Genomic DNA, 18913 nt, shown 5'->3' with positions numbered 1-18913 from the left:
TCTTCTCTACCTCACACCCTAGATTTACAAGTTTGCTTTGGGAGGAGGACAGAGCAAAGAAAAAACACAAAAGACAATTCAAACTGCTGACAGTTTGTGTGTGTGTGTGTGTGTGTGTGTGTGTGTGTGTGTGTGTGTGTGTGTGTGTGTGTGTATCTGTGTAAGAAAGAGTGTGAGAGTGAGTGTGTGTGCATGGTTTGTCTATGCATGTGCGTGTTGAGGAAACATGGCATCCAATTAGGAGTCTGCATGGTAGCTGAAGGCATGGGCTTGGCAGACAGGGTATTCCATACCACCCAGTACCTTTCATTAAAGCAGACACAGCTCACCGACTCAGGCAACTTTTAAACAGAGGCTGCTGAATTATTACACAACAAATAGGGGCTATCATGCAGAACATCAGAAAAGCAGGGAGAGGCTGCTGTGTCTTAATGAGCCAAAGTGAGTGTCTTCCTACTTTGTGCCATGCCTACTACTGAGTTTGAAGAGTCTGATGTCTCACTGGGAATTCCTCCCCTCTCCTTCTGTCTTTCTCTTTCTTCGTGATCTCTCTCTCTCTCTCTCTCTCTCTCTCTCTCTCTCTCCCCTCCCTCCCTCCCTCTCTCACTGTAGTTTCTTCTGATTGGCCTTTGAGCTTAATATACTTTTTCATGTCCCGTAATGGTTGCAGGCAGAGGACAGGTAAAGACAAAGAAAGAACTAAATTGTGGGCGAATTCAGAATTTGTCTGGTATTAATTCTGGTAGAATTAATTAGGGCTGAACAGTAAAAAAGTTTTATCATTAATTATTGAGCTCTGTTATAGTCTCACCCAATTATTATGCTTCACGGTTGTTTAGAAATTTCTTTCTTGGCCTCATAACTGGATATTTTGAGAGAAGTAACAAGCAAACTATATTCGATTAACTTTTTTTTTAATGCAGTTTCATTATTTCTGGTACAGCATCCTCACACAGGATAGGGCTATGTGTATATTATGTAATACAGTATGTGACCAACTAGTGCATATGAAGATGTAGAGAATTTGGATTTGTTGCTCTACAAACAAAAATATGTCAATAAGATATCTCTATTATTAGCATCTACATGTGGATTTCTGTAAAGCTGCTTTTTGACCGTTTCTACTGTTAACAATCCTCTGACTCAGAATAAACTGGTTTGATTTAATCATCACATTACATTACTTTATGCCTGCTAAAAGCACCTTGTCGGGTTTCACTTTTGTCAGCTAAGAACAGAAAGCTGAATCCCCACCCCGCCCTCCCACAAGTTACAATTCTCTAAGCTTCTCTATACTAAACAAGCTTATACACTAAAAAAACATTTAGTGAGGATGACTAATCTTTAGCACTGCAGTGTAATGTATTGTGGATTTCTGGCAATTACATATTGAAACAATATGGATACTGAAACGGCTTTTGTTCGTTTTTGCAAGTGGAACGAAGGGCATTTCCGTTGTGCGGCTTCAGATAATGCTCTCATTAGGAGCTGTAGTAACTCATTCTGCCAACTCTAGATTTGTTCAGGCTTAAGGATACTTGTTCACTTTAATGGTGATGGGGCTTTTTGGATCATAGTTTTAGAAGATTTTTCAACACGAAAGCATCTGCAAATGCAGGGGGGAAAAAAACAAAAAACAAACAGTATTCATAACCATATGTGTTTCAACTAGTTGGCCTGTCCTGCTGTGCCCTCCCACCAGGGAGGATGAAATGAAATCGAAGTGCCCGGCCTGGTGCACGTGATTGTGTTTTTTACACAAGCACAGCACCATGTCCTACTGCCGCAGCTGCTTGCCCCTTACACCCGCTATTTTCATGAATCGTCGGCCAACCCCCATCCTCAGCAGGCTGAAGACAAACTGCCATCCAGCCAACCTGTAATTCCTCTTGCCTCCCTACTGGAAAGCAGCATGTGAAAACATTCATGAATATATGTTAATCTTGGGGAATCACGATGAGCAGGTATATCTGCACATAAGCACACGTTAGAAGATGCAGTGCTGCAGCAGAACCCATCGGTTGCTCTTCAGCTTCGGGTTCCTGCCGATGAGCAGCTGTGTGTGACGATAATGGGGTGACTGGGTGAAGCTCACGTCAAATTACCTCGCCATGAATCGCACAAGATAGAGAGTGGATCGGGAAGAAGGGCTATAGAGGGAGTTAGGGAGGAGAGAATTGGATGAGGGAAAAGCCAGATTGAAAGAGAAGGCATTAATTTCACATTTGCATGGATTCCATTACTGTTGATCTTATTAGGCATGAGGCAGCAGTGCTGTGATCAGTCTTGTAGGTTAAATGGGGAGGGGGGTTTGGAAGGGGCTATTGCAGGCATTGAGCATATACTGATGCAGGATAAAGCTGAATCTTACTCGTGTGCTTCCTCTCGTCTCATGTTTGCTCACAAATGCATGTATTATTTTTGTCTATGAGAATAGATGCTCCCACGATGCACTATTAGATCTCTAGCAATTTAATAAAAAGGACAATTTTGCTGTGTCTACTTTAAACAATTCTGTCTCTCAGGTGATAATAATTCTCTTCTACAGCTCTGTGTGATAATGAACCCCTGTATTAGAGAGTATGATAAGTGCATATAGTTACAGTGTTTCTTAGCAGATCACCTTTTTGGAATATCATTGAGTGCAATAGCCTGCAGATACCACTTTGCATGAGCAGGGAATCCCTTCTCATTTCAACACGGTAAAACAATGAATGGCAGAGGAATGTTGTTGCAAATCAAGTGCATGATTAAAGTGCATGATACGGGGTTTTCAAAAGATAGAAATGACCCAGCGTGACCGGTAATAATCTTCATTTTCCCTTTTCCCTTTTTCTTCACAGTTTGTGGATAAAATAGAAGTAATTCGATGAACGGTGTTTTGTTTTTTCAGCATTAAAAATGCACTCTCTTTGGCCGTATATGAGCTGCTTTTCAGATTCATCCCTACCTGCAATGAAATGAGTAATGTCAGGTTGCTAGGCCTTTAAATCATTATATTGACCAAAGAATCTCACTTATTTTTCAGTCACAACTCCTCAGAAAAAAAGGGCGCGCTGGGGTTTTAATGTAGTCAGGCTAGTGTGCTTTGAGCTTTTATTCGCTTCTTTCCAGTGTTTGTTTTTCTCTGATGCACTAATGAGGGAAGCAGCATTGATGCTTTGGCTCACATTGTATCTAAAGCCCAATGAAAGTGTAACCACCAGGGAATGCACATGACTGGATTAAAGTGAACTGAAGACGGATATTTAAATTTAAAGATGCCGAATGTTTAGTACAAACCTATTAAATTTAGATGAGGAGTTTACCAGCTTCCAATTCTTTTGAAAACACTAAAGATTTGTACATGTTTTAGTGTTATGGATCTTTTTTTGTATTCTGTTTTTTTTCCCCCATTGGAACATGTATTATGTTATTGAATCTGAGTTTGAGTAACTCTTCACCTTCCCAGAAATTGCCAAATTTTGGCCTGTATCTTGAGGAGAGAAAGCTGGCCTTAGCGAACTACAAAGAGAAGCTAAAACATCTTAAAGACAACACACCTCCATCCAGTGCCTCAAGAATTAACACCCCCAAGAAACCTGTGCCGGCTGTTAAAGTAAGAGTTTATTTACACCTCTCAACCCATGATCTCCTGGTATTGCTTTTGAATGACAAGGCATTACAGTGTAAACCTGAAAGTTTTATTTTAGCCTTATGCACTGGATTGCACTTATTTGTCCTCTGTGGTCAGGATGTGATAGCCCGAGCTCTGAAGCACATTGGAGCATACCAGGAGCTGAACAACCAGGAGCAAGTGCAGGCTCTCATAGATGAAGAGATGTGCATCAACTGTGGAAAGTGTTACATGACCTGCAACGACTCTGGATACCAGGTGCTTGCATCCATCCACCCACACACGCACACACACACGGGCATAGTTGTAGGCACTCTCACAAAAACACACACCGCTTGAATGACTGTACCGACACAAACTCACAGCCCAGAGCCTCTGGCCATAACCTTTTCCCTTTTCACCCCTATCTGGCTCGAGCATGCATTTTTTTTTCCACCACAGCTACATAGCCGCTAGCTGCAGAAAGAGATCATTACCCTGCTTCTGCTTGTGCGTTTTCCACAGCCGGTACTGAGTTGATTCCAGCAATCTCTAATTTTTACATTTAACATTCAGCTCAATGCTGAAACAAACAATAAGAAGTGGGTGATGAGTTTCTCAGGCCCACTCACCAGAGCCTAAAAGCACCTCATTATCCAGCCTTGTCTTCTAAGCAAAGCCACTGATGCATATGAGCATCTCCGCTTTGACTCATTGAGGAACACCGGATGGGACAGCTGTGACAGTTTTATTAAAGTATTTGTCTCCACTTTCTCCTGCTTTCTGTTGCTAAATAAATGTCTCCCACAATTTATCATAAGGGTATTGATGAAGTAGTGAGCCACTTTTATCAATGCAGTAATTGTTCATTGTGACACTCGTTGTCGGTGAACGGATCTCTGAGAAGGATTACATGTTATTAATGATATCTAATAAAGGGGGGAGTTTATCAGCATAATGTGTCATGATCAAATAGGCGGCCCGGCATTAAATGCAAAAATATAACTCTTTAGCAAGGACTGTATTCCACAGGTGATTGAAAAGGCGCTGGTGTTTCAAATGTCAATCATCCCATATAGTGTTTTACAAAACAAGTGCACTTGATGAAGATTCTGGGGTCTGATACTGACCCATCATGGATAGCAAGGGTAGTAGTTCTGTCTGGCTGTGTTGAACATATGGAAGTGCATGTGTTGTTAAATGTCCATTGGTTGCTCGGTGGCACCCCATGCTGTGTGTATAACGATTCTAATCTAATCGTGTGTGTGCTCCCCTGTATCTCTGGTAGGCCATTACATTTGACCCTGAGACCCATTTGCCTGTGGTTCTGGACAGCTGCACCGGCTGCACTCTCTGCTTCAGCGTCTGTCCCATCATCGACTGCATCCAAATGGTTACCAGGACAACGCCCTATGTGCCGAACAGAGGCCTCCCTCAAGCCATCATGCCTGTGTGTTGAATGAAAGAAGGGAAAGAGACAGGAGAGAGAGCGAGCACATGAGGACGAAGAATGAAAAAAAAATTACCAAATGTCTACATCAGAGCATTGATTTCAGCACATAATTGCAGGGTGAAAAATGACCTTTGTTGTAAGGGAGGGGGGCGACAAATAATTAGTTTTGAAAAAATAATTGCCTTATATTCTGAAGCCAATTATCCAGAAATAATCACACAGGCAAAAAATACTTGCGCTATTTCAAAACAATAGCGGGGCAACTTGTGGAGTTCATTCACTCTTCTCTGTAAAGGCTGTACTAATGAGAATTAAGAGAGACGATTCATATGATGATGCAGGGAGCCCATGTCACCACTGCATGCTGCGTCTTCTAGCAAAACAGAGGGTCAAATGAGACATCGTTTAAAAAAAAGGAAATGATCAGATACGCATGCGGTTGTAATAAAGACAGACAAACATTACATAATACGATGTGTGAATCATATTATGTAATCTTTAAATGATATATCTATTAACATTTATAACTTATATAATGTATTTTGTTGTCCTCTTGCATTCATTTTTACACCATGTACAAATGTTCAAACAAGCGCAGCTCCTTTCTAAGCTTTGATTAGTAAGTGTTCTTCCAAGAACCGGTTATACTGTGAATCTAGAAAGGTCACCGTTGACTGGTTCCAGATCATTAGATATGAAGACTAGCTGTGATTCATTCTAGACCCTAAAGGTCAACTCTGACCACTTCTATCTCAATAAATCCTCAATGCTCCGGGGTTGGGTGGCTCCACTGCAACTGTTCCATGTCAGCACTACAAAATGTTACTGCACAGAAACAGGACGTGTCAGTGAGCTGTCACAAAGTAAAGGCTGTGAAAGTTATTTCATTTATTTGTTCTGCTGAAAACTGAGTGACATGGTCATTTAGGTAATCGCTGTATTGTATTGTGTTGAATTTGACAATTGAAATATGAAATTGATTTGAAATCATCCCACATGTATCAGTATTACCATGAATAAAAAAAAAGCATTTATCACAATGATGCTGATTGTATGGATGTTTCTGTGGTTTTGACTGGTTTGTTCTGCGTGTACGAAGGTATTTATTTTGCCTTATAGTAAGAATTTCCCTCACATTGTTAAGAGATTAATAAAGATGAATGATTTTATTCAGCAAATCTGCAACAAATACAGGGCAAGATTTCTCAATGGAATAAATCTTTATTATACTGCATTTTTATTATTTTATTATAGCATTATAATACTGTATCTACACTGAAATAAATATTGGAGTTACTCAAAAAATTTGCACATGTCTAAATTGATTTGAAACACAAATGACATAAGGTTCATGTGGCACCAGGTATAACACATAAAAAACTAAAGAAAAACGTATTTTGGTTTTTTTTTCCAAGTTGTTTTTTTAACATTTGTGCACATTAACCAACTAAATCAATTACACAAATATTTTGTGTTACTACTTAATTACAGTCAACACCTTTAATGGTTTCTAATAAAAGTTGAACTTCCATGGGGTAGATGCACATTTTCTCAGCTTTGCACTCAATCCAGACACCAAACTGAGAAACACAAAGAGGCTGACTCGAGAAAATATTACTGAAATACTTGATCTTTTAAAAAATTTCATAATACATTAACCTTAAAGCCAACACACAAAAGAGGTATTGAAAATAACCCATCCATAATGTTCTAAATCAGAGGTGCCCAAACATTTTCCTATGAAGAGCCAAAAATCAAATTTGATTGAGGGCTATGGGCTGAAAGTAATTCATCAAACTGTATTATATTAAAATTTAAGTAGCCTTCATTCATGATTTAATAATATTTAGAAATGAATAAATGTACTCTGTAACCTGCTTAACTAATGCAGTTTTATTTTCAAAATTTTCCAGTTCAATGAATAGTAGCATTAAAAAACAGAGAAACACTCTGTTATACTACAGTTAGAATTAGAAATGAAGATCTGTGTCAATAGCATTTTTTTCCATTTTTTCCCCCTCTTTTCACATCAGTAATAAGTAATGTGGCTTTCACACGTGATTCATAGCTTCGTGTTGGAGTGAAAAAAAAGGAAATGTACATATGAGCTGCATGCTCTCACTCCAGGCTGGTTTGATTAAATGCTGGGAAGATCAGAAGCACTAGATGAGGCATATGAACACCATGGCAGTGGGACTAGAGGAGGCGTCTGGGACTGGGTGTCCACGCTTTGGGGGCCATGGGTTAGTGTAAATGTTTACTTCCTCATTGGCTGCCCGGTGAAATAATTAGGATGACATTTAGCACAGAAGCGGTGCAGGATCTGCAACCACACTTCGCTTCTGCCTGCGTCCTGTGGCACATCATTAAAAATCAACATGGCATCAATCTCAGGCCGGCGGTGTGAACTCGAGGCCAGAGTAACTGATCATCACTGGTGCGTTAAGTGGCAGTGGTGTTTTGTTGCAGACCTTCTATGATAATGCGTGGAGCTCATGACCTCAGGACAGCTCTCCCTGCCAGCTGAGCGCTTCTGTGTAGGTCACATCTTGCGCTTGTTAGAATATACACAATTACACTCGCTCCGAATGGAGAGGACAGGGTAAATCAAAGCATCTCTTGAGCTACTGCCAGAAGCTTATCGAGAACTTATGACTGAATTAAAAAGTGCTTCACCAAGTGAAAGAAAATGAGTATTTCCAGTGTGAAAAGCCATTGGGAGTAGACTGTTAAAGCCCTCAGATTGCAAGTCCATATATATTGCTGCTTCTTGTGTACTAACATGATGCTCCCGATCAAGGTCACTTAAGTTACAGATGTGCCCATTTGGTGGTGCATGAGGGGGTGCCTCTTAAACATGAGGAACCATAAGGTTTTTGTCATGTACATTTCTCATTAGCTGCTGCCTTTAGTCTGGATCCATTATCCCAGTCTGGAATTCTGCCAAGACTCAAAGCAAGCTGAATTTAAATGATTGCTCGCCTCACAAGCTGCTCTCCACAAATTCTACCCTCAGAAATGAAAATGAGAAGCAAATGAAATGCTTCGACTTTTTAAACTGTATTTTTGTTGTTTTTTTTTTTGCTCGGTCTGCAAATGCTAAATTTCCTGATGCATGCAAATTTACCACTGTGCATTGTTTCAGTCACTTGATGCTCCCTATGCATTATTTCACTGAAAGAAATGTGTATAATACTGAACCGTGCAGTCAAACGCAACTAAATATGTTGTGCTTTTAAACTCCCTCTTATTGAATTTCATTTTAGACCTTCATCTTATTACTGCTGCTCAGTCACCATAGCAACAAACCCTTTACAGTTTAAATTCTCTCTCTCTCTCTCTCTCTCTCTCTCTCTCTCTCTCTCTCTCTTTCTTTTGCTGGACTGGAAGCTGAAAGCCACTGCAGTTTCCCAGGTGAACTGTTGAAACTTTGGTACCAAGTGCCAATAAAGCCATTCATCAGGACAGCTGTAATGAACAGAAGCATTAGCTCAATGCTGGGTATTTGTTCTCAGCCACCCCCGTTCGATACAATATCTGGCCTCTGTCTGTGTGGAGCAGAAGGCGAAGCTGCTGAAGAATTGTTGTGTCTGACATTTGGAACTTCTGGCCTGGAGTGACAGATGAGTGAGACACCTTCTTCAACACCTCAACATTAATGGGCAAAAAGACTGCAGTCTATTTCTGTTTTCTTTTTTTCTTTTCCTTCTTCGCTTGTCTCGTCTCGTTTTCAAAAGCGGGTTCCTGTTACTGTGTGTTAGCTGATTATAAGAAATACCCAGCAATCTGCTCTGGAATGAGAGAGGGCAGATGTAAGTGCTCAGATGCTGAAAGATTATTTTTTCTGCTACTTGATAGTCAAGTTTAGCATAACAGCTTGTTTTACAGAGCCAGGTTGCTTCTCTGTGATGTTTGTATTATACAGCCAAAATGGAAGTTGAAATGAATTGTGCACCTTTTTTGTGGTGCTTCGCCATGCCGTTAAAGTAAAAGTGAAGGTCGACATACCAGTGAGAGAATGCAATATTAGCGATGTTTCAAAAAGACAACCTGTCTGAAATGTTTAGAAATAGAAGACCCACTTTTCTATGTAATAATCAATTTGAGTTTCTTTTGGAAATGTGAAGAGAAGTCATCTCCTTTCCAAGTCGATTGAAAAAGTCGGGGTTTGGGTTTTTTTTTTTTTTTCAAAGCTGGTGTCAACTTCTTAGACACCAGCTTTAAGGTAACTTCCTACACTCATACACACAAAAACAAGATTGTGGGTTTTTTTCGTGCAGCATTTTTTAAAATTCTTTCATACATGCATTTAAAATGTGTCATTAATTCTTGTAAATCTACATTTGTTTGGTGTATGTGCTGTTCCTAGTAACAGCAACGGGTTTAATGTAGGTGATGAGATTTTGCAGAAAAGAAGTGAAAGGGACTATACGGCCTCCTGGGACATGCCACAGAAACACTCCCTGATCGTCCCTAATTACAATTAGTAAATTAGGAAGTTGGATTATTGCCAACTCTGTAGAATTTAATTATTCATGAATGTTATTAGACACACCACCACTCAATAAAAAGACAGTGGCCTATTCATTGGAGCAAATGTGGTTGTAATTAAAATAAGACAATTTTAATAATAAAAACTGGACCATTTTCATAATGACCACTACATTATTGTATATGATGTCTAGTTTGCCAATTTTATAATCCAATTGGAAAAAAGGTTGCTAGTCTGCATATGTGTATGTATATGTTTGTATATGTATACACACGATATACACCATCCATCCAAGTGTTTGCGCACGTGTGTGTGTGTGTGTGTGTGTGTGTGTGTGTGTGTGTGTGTGTGTGTGTATATATACACACACACACACACACACACACACAGAATCTACAATACATATATACTATTTTTTTCCAACAGTAGCATGCATGTTTAAATGACTGTGTCTTAGAAGCCATTGTGTTTATGTTTCCATGTACCAGTGTATACTATGTAAAGGTCATTTAAAGGAAGCGGAAATACCAGCAGGCAGACCCTAAGATGCCAGGACAGGTTGGTATTTGGTCCTGCTGATTAAGAACTGGGCCACTGCTGGTCTCTAATCAGCACAAGTGTCCATCACGTTTGACCCTGAAAATATCATGCTACACTTCTCCAACAGAGGGTGCTGCATTTATCCACTTAGAGAGAACATCAGAAAACAAAATAGCCCCTTAATAATAGTGGAACAATTAGTGCATCTGATAGACACCACACTTTTATTTAATATTAAACCCCAGGAAGAGAACATCACATCCATCAGATGTCTAACTTCATTTTAGAGCAAATGTTCTCACACTTGGTGGTAATGAAAGAGGCTAGAGCTGTGTGAGCAGGGTGTTAAGTATGTGCTGCATGTGTGAAATGTGAATGTGAATAACACTTTCTTTACCCTTTCATCCATGCTGAATAGTTTTTGTTGTTTTGTTTTGTATTTTTTTTTACAAAAAAAAGTGCTATAGTGTGTAACTTTTGTAATTAGTCACTCAAAAGGTTTAAACAATATATTTAAAAAAATAATCAAGATTTCTGTTTGAAAAAAATAATCTGTCTTTGGCTTATGAGATTACGCTGATATAAGTCATGTAAAAAAAAAGTGCTGTTTTAAGTGATGTTGAATAGGAATGTAACTGAATTTGAATACCATACTTGGAATGAAAGCTATTCAAGTTTTTTTTGTAATTAATAGTCTCAAAGAAACATGACAGCAATTGATTGCGAACAGAGCTGTGCATCGGCTCTAGAATCCCACAGGACCTAAAGCAATCTTCAACAGCGTCACAGTGGTTTGTATTAGTCCACTATTGTTAACATGTTGAGAAATGAAAACAACTCATTAGTAAATAACCTGAATGCTATTAAACCCTGTTCTGCACACATCCCAAGCTAAGACCAATTATAAACTGATGTAGCTCAGGTGGCAAAAGTGTCAGATAAAAAATTCCTCGGTACCTTTACCGTATTTTTTAAAATCCATAAATCAGCAGGCAAAAACTATATTGGTTTAAGCCACTCCCAATTTTGGTTTAAATCAGAATATAAATAGTGACATGGATTTTTGAAAAGCCAAACAGATAGAGATACAGATTTCGACATTGCTTTAAAACCCCTGAGTGACACTGTTTTAAACCCCCCAAGCTCAGAATAACACTTCTTTTCCGTTCTGATTTCCTTTTTTTTTTTTAATCCTTCCTTTGATTAGTGAATTCTGAAAGACAAAATCTTTGCATCGAGGTCTACTCTGCTGAAAATGCCCTTTGAGCTATCAAAGCCTGTATGTGGACTGCAGGCAATGGGTGACATTTTGATTGAGATATTCTGTCTCTGATAATATGCAAATTCTAGTTTCAGCAACACAAGTTGGGCCAGAATAATTTATTTTTTCCCCCTTGTTCTCTGCTCCACCAGTCAACGATGCGTGATGCTATCTATTACATTACTGTATGTATTTGCATTCTGAGTCTGTGGCAGGAATTTCAATAGTGCCTCATCACATGTCCTGAAGGGATGGCAATCCCTGTGCAATCAAATCTCACCAGCTCATGTGTACATTGTATATTTGTAGTTTATTTATGGCGCCTCACGATATTGCGTACTGAGTACACTGAATATTCTTTATATCACATATTCATTCAGTTTAAAAAAAAATGCATGTGAATAGAAGTCTGATTGATATATATGGCCCATTGCTATTAATTCAGTTTTATGGCACAGCCTTTAATATGAAATGTCTGAGGTCTATTTTGTTACATAATTCTAGATGGTGATTTAACAGCAAAATGTCTTGAGCTACATGGCACATGAATAAGCCCTTCAAAGCAACTAACTTAATCCTACCGAAATTTTATATAAGGTTTAATCAAGCTCTTGTAAAGATTGCTTTTGTCAATTTTGTCTTCACACCTAAAAGAACGTGACACGAATCTAAAAGAATAACATTTGTAGTACAGTATTTTCCAAGCTAACATATGTTCGAATATCATGGATACTGATTTTGTTGTGATTTTTTCAAACAGGTTACAGCACATCAGTATAAAGCACCTGAAGCACATTGAGCTACAAAGTCAGTTTTTCAATCCAAAATTTAATAAAACCTATTTAGTTTTAGGTTGGAGATTTGACACTTGACACTGGTGTTACTTTAAAATGATCTAGATGTCAATCTAGATGTCAGCTGAAGCTCACTGCAATAAGCTTTCATAGATACTATGTTTATTTAGGAGCCACAGAGCTGATTAACTTACTTGATTATCTTGTATGAAGTAAGAGGGAGAGGTTTTGCACCCTAAAGCTATTCTCTGTTAAAAGTGCCAAATCAGATTTTTTTTTTTGCACTGTTCCTCTGCTTCTAACATGACTGTTCGTATGAGGACTGAATGTGGAGGTTAGGGGTGGCACTACTTCGTCCATCTGTGTAATTGTCTTGAGCACAGGAAGTTATTTTCAGCCTAGAAAAGGCTGGTCCCTTCTGTTATCTCACAAAGACTCCAACATCCTTCCTACTAAGGCTTGTCTCTTTGAAGAAACAGTGCAGCTGGGAATTATCTTCACACCGTGTGTCTGTGTGTGCAAGCGCGCGCATGTGTGTATGTATGTGTGTGTTCGTTATTCTTGAACTGAAAGGTTTTGATCAGAGCTGGTCTTCAGACTAATATCTCTTTCAAGGCCATGAAAAGTCTTCCGCAGTCTTGCTTAAGACATGAAACCTGCTATGGCTGTCATTTGGAATGGTTGTAAATGCTCTTATTACTGCTTTTATCTCCTCATGTGTGTTCAGTTCAGTGTTTCCGTTAACTTTGCCACCATGTTAATCTCCATGAAAGAGTCAGCGTTTCACAATGTGCATTTGCTCTATATACATTCCATTTAACACCTGTAATAGATGTTAATTTAAAAATATACAGTTCAAATGCACGTCTGTATACATATATACTATATAATGTACATAGTAATAACATTCAGTTGTATTTTTGGATTAAAAAGATTGATAATATTTTAAATAATGTATATATATATATATATATATATATATATATATATATATATATATATATATATATATATATATATATATATTTATTTATTTTATTTTTTATTTTTTTTTTTTCCTTTGATGGCATGGTATCACATCACAAATGTTTTCCCGTTAGACAGCCAAAGGCAATGAACAGAAATCTGTTTGCAAATGTGTTTTATATGTGTATTGATCCATCATTTATTTATTTATTTACTGCTATTTATTTTATTTAAAACACAAGGTATTATTTTTATTACTATTTTTAATTTTGTCACCAAGCACACACACACATATATGTATATATCATTTATAATAAATATGTATTTATTTAATTGCCACCCATTTTTAAAACACTGATCTATTGGCAAGTGATTACTTCACTAATTCTATTTGACTACAACACTTTGGCTACTTGGTTTCATTTAAATTTCACTTTCTCTTTACTTGGTTGCCAGAAACAGCTGAGTGGAAAGAGGATTTCTGTGACAGCCACATGTTCAGCTGCTTAATTCTGCCAGTCTGCCACTGGGCCCTGTTCGGAATCCTGCCCAGTGCCACCGGGCCTCATAAGAACTGGCATCAGCCTTCCCTGTCAAACATTTGGCAGGGCTGCAGCATCATGCATCATTAAAACCTTCTGGAATTTTCCCTAGTTTAGCCAAGATTTTTTTTTTTTGAGAAGTGACAGCCAAGAGAGGTAATATGGGTATGTATAGAGTATGTGGTAGAGAGCCATGCTACATGTCCCTCCTGCCAAACCCCAGGGAAGCCTCTCAATCGAATCGGAGAAGGATAAAAACCAGCAAAACAAAAAACAAAAATTAAAAAAGCTCTGAATTCTTTTCAGGATATGGTCGGTAGGTGTTTTAGCCACTAATGCTTCAGTTTGTCCTAAAAGCTATCAATAAATGGTTGTATAAAGCTCACTTCTGCCTGCTCTAGCGAGGCAGCACAGGCCTGCAGGGTGAAAAGCTCTGCCTTTTAGAGTGCAGTAGAAAGCAGATGTTCCTAAAGTGGTCCCTGGACTGACACAGTGATAAATGCTAATGGAAGTGATTACCTCAGAAAGCAAATGGACCTCTCTGCCACAGAGAATTGGCAGGGCCAGGCACAAGCCCACGGGGCCAGCAATAGGGATGGAGGGGGAGACCAGAATTGGACCCTGTTGTTCACCTCAGGTGCAGTTGGCAAACAGCTCTCTAAACACTCACTCAATGACAGCAAGAGCTTAAATTTAAGTGTGAGGCTTAAGGTTGGAAGAGGCAGAGATTCCCATTATCTTGAGAAATGAGGGGGGAAATGAAGGTTACTTAACAACTGAATATTATATTATAATGAGAAAAGGATGGTTTATGTCAAAAAAGTCCTATTATACAGTATTTTTAACCAATAAAATATTTTTTTGCTAACTTTACATAAAAGAACTATGGCTATCTCAGCAAAACACATCAGTCATATTGCATATTGTCCTCACTTTTAGGATTGTAAAGTGATATTTCAAGAATGAGCTGAGTCCTAAACTTAGAAAGTACAACAATTCCCAGTAAATCAATTACACTGTGGCTGAAAAGCAGGATTTGTATATACAGAAGCATACTTTTACACTCTACCACACAAAAAGGGTTTCCCTACGCTGAGAAAAGAAACATAAGCCACAATTCCCTATAAGAGCTGGATGAAAAGCAGTGTGCCATCACAGACCCCAACCTCGCCTGCCAAGAGAAGAGACGTAATGTTGTGTGGAATGATATACAGGCAGCCAGCGAAAGCTTCCACTGTGCATTCAATGACCCTGAGAAAGAGAAACCAGGAGGAAGAAGCAAGAGTTCTGCTTATCCACCCCAACCCCATCCCCACCACATTACTGTGAACTGAGCAAGAGGAAGAGATCCTCCATGCTGAGAAATGTATCTTTTCTCTGTAGGGGATGAAAAATACCCCTGGGATTATTCTCCCTGCCCGATACTCAAACAGCCTCTGAGTCCAAAGTCACTTAGTTGGGAGCTCCTGGGGCGGAGGAATACCACAGATCTTCTCAGCACACATTACAAACTCCTCTCTCTTTCTCCCTCTCTCTCTTTCTCTCACTCGTATATCATTCTCAGTGATGGAACACAGTGACTCATAGGGTCTATACATTACATTCTAGTTAAAAAAAAACAATGTTATGCTGAAGATTAAAAAATGTTAGTTTGACTTTATGGTATTACAGATGGCTTCAGTGTCTCATAAATAAATTACTGCAAGTTTATTATTATTATTATTATTATTATTATTATTATTATTATTATTATTATTATTCGAGTAAGATTAACTTCTGCGCAAAAACAAAAATTGTAAAAAATTTTTTTACTAAAAATGTTTCATCTAATCTTCCTTTAATTGTAACCTTAATGTTACTGAGCAATATCTCAATCTCTCTGTTTGAAAGTTTTAAATGTACTGGAAGATTTTACCCACCCATTATAAAACTACACCTGGTGTACATACTCGAATGCCATTTTAAAGGTATTACCTGGTCACACCAAATAATGCTTTAGAATTGTTCTATTTCTCTCTCTGTAGTGTTTTAAATCTAGAAAGCATCTGTATTTATTTCTTTACTGATTATTTGATACACAACTGGGTATTTCATCTCACATATTTTATCCAGCACTAATGAACTATCAGTTGTAGTCTGCTCTACACATCTCACTGTGTGCTCTTTAACAGGTTAGACATTTCCTTGTTACCATGCACTCTTCTCTAGTGTATTTATTTCTGCCGACAAGCACCCCAGGGACCTTAAGCTGTTCTCAGATGTGCCATCACTAAATATCCACTAATTTTAACAGACATGTGAGTCAGCTAAATGAATCAGCTAATTAAAGAATACCAATTATACATTCGTGCTCAGTAGCCAAAGAGAATGATTTAAAATTAAAGAGCTCTGTATTTCTTTGTGTTCATTTTACATTCAATATATACAGTAGATATTTAATCTAAATAAAATGCATCCACTGAATGATTCCTTTGCACATGTTAAGTAGGTTGAAGGAATGAGAGGTACTCTATGATAGAATCTATGTGATACTAAAAGCACTTTATGTAGACTGGGAGGTTTATTAAGGCCAATTTGCACTGGACCCATTTCAGAAATAGTTCGCTTGCACATACAGATGAAATGTAAAATCATACAATCACAATTTCTATAGGCAGCTATCTTTTTTTTCAACATAAGCTAAATATCCTGAAATTCTGCAAGGTTGATAGAAACACATTCACGAATGTACATGGATAACCAGGCAGGGGGGAATAGATGAATAGACTGTTTATTTACTGTTCCACTCTCAACACATTTTTTTTTATTATAATAATTGTGTGGTTTAGTTACAGCTACCCAACTTTCATCTATCTACACCCTTTATGTTTCATCAACATGGTTATTTGCTTGAACATGAATTTAGGTACATAAGGACGTGTTTTCTTTAAAAATGTTATATATATATATATATATATATATATGCTCTTGTGCGTGGTGTAGATTTATGGAAGCATATTTGGGAAATTTATAATGATGAAAATGTGAATACTGGTAATTCCCACTATATCAGCAAAAAAAAAAATAATAATAATTATAATAATAAAAACAATTAAATAAATACACAAATGTACAAAACTTATTGTATTGTATTGATTTGTATGTACTTCTAAATATTTTATTTTATTCTGAAAATCTGAATATAGTATAACCAAAAAGTAAAATAGGGAGGAGTAAACAAAAGTTCATTCATTTTGCACGTTATGTAGTGACACACACACACACACACACACACACACACACACACACACCACTTCCTTTTCTTTCTGGTCACACCTCTTTAATCTAACCACAAATAAAATTGAGAAGCACAGTAAAGAAAAGTAACACAAAAAGAAACATGATTGGGAAAAAAGATAGCACCAAAATACAAAGAATATAGATATAATGACTAAATTAATAATAAAATATTAGAAACAGCCCTTTATTTTTTGTTTGCATTTTACTGTCTATTTAATTAATGTCTTTTTGAATGTAGTTTATCACAATTAAAGCTACAGTTTTGCTGGATCACATAACTTAGGCAAAAAAAAAGTGTGTCCAATATTTGATAAAATCTGAAAATCCATTTCAGACTAAAGCTTTTTGTCCTCACCACATCAGGACACACTGTGTGCTGGGAGAAGGATATGAAGCCTGTTTTTGCTCTGTAATGTGTCCTTGGGGGAGATTAGATCACTAATGGTGAGTTCACCTCACGCACTGATGTCATTCACGACGACAGCCCGGTCCTTGGAGAGAAGCTAGGCCATCGGTCGTATCTCATTGTGCCAATAATCTGCTCATTAAACCAATCACTTTGTTAAAATCACGCACATAATCACCAATTATCCAGTGCTGGAGATGTGCCTTCTTCTAACCTTTTGATTTCTTTGCATCTAGCTTTCACAGTCAAAGATGATGGTGGCATTTATTATGGAAATGTATAGAGGGCATCACACAATGTGCATACATTGGGTTGATGAAATGAGGGAAGGAGAAAAACAGAGATCATTTCCAGCAAGAGAAAATGAAGAAAGTATGCCCCCTCCCACCTCCCCCCAATGATGCAAATCATGTTAATGTTTCATATTACATTGGCGACTATGGAGGAATACAAAGCGTATGCCAGCATCTCGACTAAACACTGACAGATGGCAAGAACACACTATGGTTTGGTGTGTAAGATACAAGAACAGCAGAGGCGATGTTGTGCTAAAATCCTCGTTTATGTGGTCTCATCAGAGCACAAGGGCTATATAAAACCGCGCCGAAGTACAGCGGCTCATTTTCACCTGCAGAGAACAGCACTAACATTCTGGAAACGCGTGTCTCTGAAGCGAAACAAAAACGGAAAAGTTAAACCAAAAGTAAAACTCTGAGAAAGTACCCAGTGGGCCTTTCCCAGACTTCGCTGTTGTACTGGTTAGAGTACTGTAGAGGAGTCGAAGTGTTGTGAGAAATCAACAGGAGCTCACATTACCCAAGTAATAATAAGCAGTGGGTTCTGCTTAATTTTTTTTTTTACTCTTTCTATGGGTAAACTAATCCCAGCTCCTGCAGACCTACCGTAAAAGAGAAAACTGTGAGGAAAGAATGGGTTGTAAAATTAAGAATAGGTTATGTTTTGGGAACATTCGTAACAAACAGTACAATAAAGCAGCTATTAGGCCTCTTTCTTTTTCGGTTCTAGCATTTTTTTTTTAATCATCACTATTCAAATGATGTAATTATAATTACATAATCAATAAAAGCAACTTGTGTAAACTTTTGAAACTTTAATTTACGGAACACGCTGCAGCATTTCTCAGACGACCAGTCAAGCTTATTTTCTCTTCATTTTCACTCTGCTGCTGCAATCAATTAGCGTCTATTAGAGGCTAACTTTCTACGCCGCGTTTCCTCCCCCGGCTTTGACTCTCCCACGATAGGAAAGTGACGCCTTGGGCAGCATTACAGACGGAACGTCACATCTGCTCGAAGTCCGCGTTCTCGCACAAACACCTCAACATGAGATGAAATTATCCGTGTCAGAGACATCACAATATGTGACAAGCGGCTAGAGGGGAACTTAAGGAATGAACACAAGCCCTGATATTGACATTATTCAGGGAAAGCCCTGAGGCAAAATATTCACTCAGAAGCAGTGCAATAAGCCTCATGTTGCGTCCCATAGCTCAGCCCATGAGGGAACTATCAGCATAATTGAAATAAATAAACTCAGCAGGGGAAAAAAAAAACCTAATAGTTTG

At 38.1% G+C, this 18913-nt stretch overlaps 1 protein-coding gene across 1 annotated transcript in view; it reads left to right on the top strand.

Annotated features, from left to right (window-relative positions):
- dpyda.1 (dihydropyrimidine dehydrogenase a, tandem duplicate 1) overlaps positions 1-6088 on the top strand; it is a 130169-nt gene extending 124081 nt beyond the window's left edge. Inside the window, exons 21-23 of the mRNA XM_046846245.1 lie at positions 3452-3598; positions 3734-3874; positions 4884-6088. Coding sequence (XP_046702201.1) covers positions 3452-3598; positions 3734-3874; positions 4884-5054 — 459 coding nt within the window. The 3' untranslated portion in view covers positions 5055-6088. The remainder of the gene's footprint in view (positions 1-3451; positions 3599-3733; positions 3875-4883) is intronic.
- Positions 6089-18913: the final 12825 nt, after the last annotated feature.

The sequence above is a fragment of the Silurus meridionalis genome, chromosome 4 (assembly GCF_014805685.1).
Source record: "Silurus meridionalis isolate SWU-2019-XX chromosome 4, ASM1480568v1, whole genome shotgun sequence".
In the NCBI taxonomy this organism is placed as follows: Eukaryota; Metazoa; Chordata; class Actinopteri; order Siluriformes; family Siluridae; genus Silurus; species Silurus meridionalis.
This window is presented reverse-complemented; position numbering and strand designations above follow the sequence as displayed.